General features: G+C 46.9%; 1 protein-coding gene across 5 annotated transcripts in view; it reads left to right on the forward strand.

The window, feature by feature from the left end:
• Positions 1-7,027, forward strand: part of LOC115022096 (partitioning defective 3 homolog) — a 191,804-nt gene that overhangs the window by 79,997 nt on the left and 104,780 nt on the right. For 3 of the 5 annotated variants that reach the window (XM_029452959.1, XM_029452954.1, XM_029452956.1), the window contains exons 6-7: positions 2,280-2,371; positions 3,950-4,033. In XM_029452959.1, the coding sequence (XP_029308819.1) occupies positions 2,280-2,371; positions 3,950-4,033 (176 nt within the window). The remainder of the gene's footprint in view (positions 1-2,279; positions 2,372-3,949; positions 4,034-7,027) is intronic. The other 2 variants (XM_029452957.1, XM_029452958.1) reach the window with 1 other exon arrangement.

Below are 7,027 nucleotides of genomic sequence, written 5' to 3' on the forward strand. Positions count from 1 at the left end.
GCGACGTCTTGATGGTGTGGTTGGGAAAGTGTCTCCTTCTGGACGGCGCAGGGGGAAGTTGAAGTAAAAGCTGATGGGTCCATCTGTCAATCAGACTGCTCTAATCAGCGAGAGTTGTTGCTAAAGCTGGAAGAAGACTGTGTTCTGTGTTCTTCACTCCTTTCCTTTTCTTCTTGTGTGGGGAAAGTAGTTTGTAGAGAAAGAAAGAAAGATGAGAAAGATGCAGACTAAAGTAAACGGCGAGCATGGGGTCATGTAAACAACAACCCTGCTCCCTGTGAACATGAATGAATCATGCTGTGCTGCATTTGACTTCTAGTTACAGGGCAGGTGTGGTGTAAGCAGACACACAGGACATTTCCACTCTTTACAAAGCAACAAGTCTTGGATGGAATCAAGCATTCATTTGCATTTTCTTTATCTGATTTGCTCAAAATTCAGTGAAAACTTGCCTCACATTTAGTCTTTTCTTCAGAGCAGGAGGACATACAGCCTTTTCTTCAGAGCAGGAGGACATACAGCCTTTTCTTCAGAGCAGGAGGACATACAGCCTTTTCTTCAGAGCAGGAGGACATACAGCCTTTTCTTCAGCGCAGGGGGACATACAGCCTTTTCTTCAGAGCAGGAGGACATACAGCCTTTTCTAACAGCAGGTAGTGGAAACAATGAAAGCTGATTAGAAAATGACTTCCATCGGCCGAGGTTCAAACTTCATTCCGACCTTTGACACAGTTTTTGCTCCACAAGGTCCATTTGGTAGCTTTTCTGAAGCGTTCGGTCGTATCACAGGACATTCCTCATCTCCATCTGCTGATGAAGATCATGTAATATGATCGAAAGCTCCACAACATCTTCTACAAGAGTCGCAGTGTGTTTTGTTTCTGCCCCACAGTTCGTGTGTGTGTGTGTGTGTGTAAAGACCAAACCACTGCATTAGACGGAGGCTGTTTTATTGGCCTATTGTATTTATATTGTTGAAGAATTGATTGGATATATCGACCCAGAGAATGCTGTGAATACATTCTTTACCACACACCTTTTTATTCATGATTATGTCTCAGTTTGTTTATTATCTTCCCCGCTCACTGACGCGTGTACACACACACACACACACACACACACACACACACACACACACGGCGTCTCAGTCTGACTTTAGAACAGAACTGTGCGGCCAGATTCCTCAGAGATGGTGCATGTTGAGGCAGCGGCTCTGAGACGCCTGCGTGTGCTGTGATGAATGGCGATCTCATTTGCTTGCTTCCTCAGATAGCGACTCCTCCCCCTCTCTGATGTCCCCTGGCCTCACTTCCTCGTCTCAAGTGTTGGATGTGTTTCTGAGGCTGAGGTGTTATTGTCTCTGACTGCTGGACTGTGTTGTAGAATATGTGTGATGGGTGCAGGTCTGCTCAATACAGCGTTAGTTAAGACATCATAGGCTCGCACTGTTCTCTTTATGAATGTTCTGTAAAATATCCTAATATGCAGTGCTGCTGTCCACTGATGCAAGGAATGTCTTTTAATAAACAAACTGTCATTTTTATCTTACATGTATGCTTACACGACTACCTGCATCACACACCTGCCTCTCATCGTGACGTTCTGCACTTCTCGCTGCAGGGGACGACTTCTAAACTGAGAGGCAGCAGTCACAAGTCCTTGCACACAGTTTCTCACACATGTACACACTCGTACGCTGCCCTGTAGCTGCACGTCCTCCAGGCACCCAAAGTGTCATGGCAACTGTACGGCAGCCACGGTAACCGCAAGCTCATTTTCATACTGATGAGGCGGCCGGTTGCCGGGGAGGCCTGCGATGCTGCTGCTCACTCGTCTTTCCTCTCCGGTGTCGCCCTGAAATTTTAATGACCTTCTTTCTTTGCGTCTCATTTTTCTCCTCTTTGCTCTCAGCGCCCTGGCTGCGTGTGCGTGCGTGTGCGTGTGTGTGTGTGTGCGTGTGCGTGTGCGTGTGTGTGTGTGTGTGTGTCATGAAACTCAGTATTCGAGCGTCCACAGTTGATACAAGAGGAGAACAAAGGCAATTTAATTTTGAATACATGATTTTTAAAGAGCATGTATTTTTACACCTGTGGAAGACCTCCTCCGATCTGCTCGCCTTCGCTTCATCAGGTCAGACTATTTTAGCCGCTGAAAGATCCTGAATCTCGTGTACACACAGCAGCCACGACTCACTTGTTACTCAGCGCGTACCGATGAAGAGCAAAGATAAAGCTCTCCGACGCCATCTCACTCTCCTTCTTGCTTGTGCTTTGTTCCAGGAGGACGAGGCCGGAGAAGAAGAGAACGGAAGGATCGAGCCGGTCGGTCGAGCCGACTCCTGCTTGGATCACGCCCCTGTGAGGTCACTAGAGTAAGTCCTCCAGTCATAGGTCAGCGTCCACAGTTCCTTCCTCTCTGTGTCCTCACGCTGAAACTCAGCAACCTAATGAGCACGTTGCTGAATATTTAAGGTGGTCTTATTCCAAAATGTTTTGAATGAATCTACCTCTTCTCTAGAAAATGACAAATCTAAACATGCATAGAACTGAACATTGAATTATTTGTATTTGTGCAAATTGCTACTCCACTTTCATGTCATGATAACTCAACACATGAATCTTTTTCTCAGATAGTGATGTTGTTGCAGAGCACCATTATAACCAACACTAAGAAACTAACACTAAACCTGTCACTAGATGTTCCCTTCAGAGTTGACCCCGGACATCTCTCTCCTCCCTTTGTCTACATAAGACTAACTTAAAACGTAGAGCAGCAGGTTCTATATTGTAATCCAGGTTTGTTTGTTGAAAATCTCATTTCAACCCTGCTTCCTGATTTACATAATTCTCTTTGTGGGAGCAAAATGATCCTCGTCTCGCCATCAGAGCTCCCACGCACTAACCCATTCAGCTCCCGTTATTAACAACTGTGTTGTGTTCTGTTATTTTGCTCTGTTGCATGCTTCCAGTTTAATATGCAGGTATGGTATTGTTATTATTCCTATGATTTCCCAGAGAATCAGGCTTCTCCCGCCTCTTAGTTGTCAACAAGGGGCCCCGTTTTCCCCGAGCTAATCACAGTTATTGTATCAAAGCTGTGGGCAGATTAGATTTGGCATCTTGTAAAATGTGCCTGTGTATCGATGTTAGACAGCCAAACAGACTAACAGGTGAAGAATGCCTCGGAAAAGCAAACAGCTGGAGCTGTGCGTTTAAAAGGGTCAACGGATGTCATCAACAATATGCATCCGCATATATATGCAATAAAATGAACAGCCTCGGGCTTCATCGGAAATGCAACGCACCTTGCGTTACTTGTGTACAGTTTGACCGCTGCATCAGTTGTGTGTATTCGCACCACGCTACCTTGCACGCCCACCTAGTTTACTACAGTGGTATCAACCCAAAATAAGCCGATTGCTTTGATTTCATTGCAATAAACGTATCAAACGGTTGCCGATATTAATACATCATGATGCCGATTTGTAAAAAGTCTGAATTCATGCTTCGTCAGGTCTGTCCGCAAGACGACAAACTAACAACTTCTAAAATGCTCGTTTTCTGAATGGAGTATGGATCGGGGATATGCTAACAATAAAAAGACATCTTAATTACACATTAAAACATGTTCCAGTCCAATGCAGCTGCATGATTCCCTCTGAGACTTCATGTCTGTGAGGATTTGAGTGTTTCTTGTGTTTGATTTATTTGGATTGTTTTACTGTTTTTCTTTTTTTGTCGGTCTCCTCCAATACTTTCTTGCTTTCTGTTTTTGTTTTTTGTTTATTGACACCACTCTGTTGTTATCATTTGTTTTTCTTTCATCATCACCATTTCATTTCCTGTTTTGTTTTTCCCCACATGGTGTCACCACTCTCCTCTCCACTCCCTTCCCCCTCCGCACCCATCCGCCCTGGTCTCTCCGTCTTCCCTCCGTCACCGTCTCCCAGAGACATAGTCAAACTGGTGGAGGTGTCAAACGACGGTGGGCCCCTGGGAATCCACGTGGTGCCTTTCAGTGGCAGGGACCGCAGGTAAACACATCCAGAGCAAAGCCATGGTGCCAAACAGGCTGGAGGAGAGGAGAGGAGGAGAGAGTAAAAGAGAGGAGGAGAGGAGAGGAGGAGGGAGAGGAGAGGAGAGTAAAAGAGAGGAGGAGAGGAGACACGAAAGAATAAACAAGAGGAGGATATGGGAGTAGAGGAGGAGAGAGTAAAAGAGAGGAGGGAAGGAGAGAGAGAGTAGAGTAGAGAAGAGAGAGGAGGAGGAGGAGAGAGAGGAGAGAAGAGAGGAGGAGGAGGAGAGAGAGAGGAGAAGAGAGGAGGAGGAGGAGAGAGAGGAGGAGGAGGAGAGAGAGGAGAAGAGAAGAGAGAGGAGGAGGAGAGAGTAGAGGAGAAGAGAGAGGAGGAGGAGAGAGAGGAAGAGAGAGAGAGGAGGAGAGAGGAGAGAGTAGAGGAGAGGAGAGAGAGTAAAAGAGAGGAGGAGATGGGAGTAGAGGAGGAGAGAGTAAAAGAGGAGGGGAGGAGAGAGTAGAGTAGAGGAGAAGAGAGAGGAGGAGGAGGAGGAGAGAGAGGAGAGGAGAAGAGAGAGGAGGAGAGGAGAAGAGAGAGGAGGAGAGAGAGGAGAAGAGAAGAGAGAGGAGGAGGAGGAGGAGAGAGAGTAGAGGAGAGGAGAGAGAGTAAAAGAGAGGAGGAGGGAGAGGAAAAGAGAGGAGGAAAAGAGAGGAGGAGGAGAGAGAGGAGAGGAGAGTAAAAGAGAGGAGAAGAGGAGGAGGGAGAGGAGAGAGAGTGGAAGAGGAGGAGGGAGAGGAGGGAGAGTGAAAGAGAGGAGAAGAGGAGGAGGGAGAGTGAAAGAGAGGAGAAGAGAGAGGAGGAGGGAGAGGAGAGAGAGTGAAAGAGAGGAGAAGAGAGAGGAGGAGGAGGGAGAGGAGAGAGGAGGAGGGAGAGGAGAGAGAGTGAAAGAGAGAAGAAGAGAGAGGAGGAGGAGGGAGAGGAGAGAGAGTAAAAGAGAGGAGGAGAGAGAGAGGAGGAGAGAGAGGAGGAGGGAGAGGAGAGAGAGTGAAAGAGAGGAGAAGAGAGAGGAGAGGAGAGAGGAGGAGGGAGAGGAGAGAGAGTAAAAGAGAGGAGGAGAGAGAGGAGAGAGAGGAGGAGGGAGAGGAGAGTAAAGAGAGGAGGGCCTTTAAAAGGTCATAGTGGATAAAAGATGTTTGAATAAAGAACTTAAATACTATACTTATTACTTATTACTTATACTTATTACTTACTGTAGTCGTGCACGTTACTATAAACACTGCTTGTGCCTTGTTATGAACGACCCCTGTTGTTATCTCTACTTCTGGACATGTACAGTTCTCTAACGATCTTTGTTTAACTAGCTTATACAGATCTTTGATTTTCTTACTTTTTCAGATTTAGTCTTGCACTGGAAAGCTGAAGGGGGGGGGCACACGTCTGAGAAAAGAAAAGTGTGCGCTGACTCCCTTTAGCTTAACACGTGTCAGCATTTGTTGAATATGGTTTCTGGTATTAAAGAAAAAGGGCTTTAAATGTTGTGATTTGGCTTTTTAAAATCTTCACCAGACACACACGCACACACACACACACACACCGGCATCATGAAGCCATTTGTTGCTTTACAGTGATCAATCATGCTTGTTTAGGGTCTGCAGGTGACTGTCATATTTCTCTGCGGCTGCTGTCACATCAGCTTTACATGATACAAAGGATACGTTGAGCAGCACACACACACACACACACACACACAGACACACACAGGCACACACACAGGCACACACACACACACACACACACACACACACACACACACACACACACACACACACACACACACACAGCACACACACACACACAGGCACACACACACAGCTGGAACAAAGCTTTGCAGGAATTAGAGGAATTTAACATCTGGTTTGAATACATCCAGAAAGTCATGCAGCCAGTTAAAAAGCTCCGTGTTCGTCGAGTGCATCACGTTCAAAGCAGACGTTTACACGGAGGTCCTTCTCATTATGGAAGGGATTTTAAAAGTGTATAAAAAGCAGTTTTAAATAGGACTACGGCTCGCTGTCATTCAGTGCCTGGCAGTTTCCTTCCACTGCAGCCCCACAAACGTCTGAACTTTCCTTTCGTGGGACTCACAAATACAATCAGTGAGTCACAAACTCACCGTCGCGCCTTATTGAAAATCAAGATCACTTTCCTCCCCGCCCGACTTCATCAACCTAAAAGCACATTCATAATGCACTTTTGTTTTATTGGGGAAACGTCAGGCTCGGCGTTATCCTGAGATTAAGATGCCCAGCTTTCATCAGAGAAATGGCCGCCGCACGGCAAATCGCATTGTGTTCTCTCTCAAATTCAATCAGTGGAATTGTCTCTGAACTTTTTCAACTCCTGAACTTTTCGACCCCGTTGGTAATCACATTTCCATTCATATTGAATTATAAGCCTCAGGCGAGGGCGAGTATTAAACCCTAAAATCAACCCAATTTACCCGGGCGACACTCGCTCATACCACCTCAGAAAGCCCCCGACGCCCCCGCACGCAGACGACACACCAAAGGAGACTCGATTAGGTTTGTGCCGTCAGTCCTCCTCAGACTCGGATCCATAATCCACAAAGCGCCCTTTCAGGTGAAGTTAGCCTCTCGCCGTGGTAGTGCGGGGAGGCATAAGCCAGTTTGCCACGCCGGATTATACAGGGCGACGACGGCTGCGGCTCAGCACGGCTGAAGTGCTCCGGCGTGATGGACCACGCTATCACAGTTTACTGCTGCGTTCTGCTGCTGCGTTCTGCTGCTCTCTTAAAGCACTTTGTTTATTTGTTTCTTAGAAAAGGGACGCGGGAGTCCTCGGGGTTAGAGAGTTAACACCTGCAAAACATCCACAGCGACAGTCGTGTTCTCTGATGTGTCGATTGCCTTTGAGTAGACGCCCCCCCCCCACACACACAACCTCCCCCCCACACAACCTCTTAAGCACCCTGATGCGATGCGACTGCTTCCTCTC

The sequence above is a fragment of the Cottoperca gobio genome, chromosome 17, assembly GCF_900634415.1.
Source record: "Cottoperca gobio chromosome 17, fCotGob3.1, whole genome shotgun sequence".
NCBI classification, from domain to species: domain Eukaryota; kingdom Metazoa; phylum Chordata; class Actinopteri; order Perciformes; family Bovichtidae; genus Cottoperca; species Cottoperca gobio.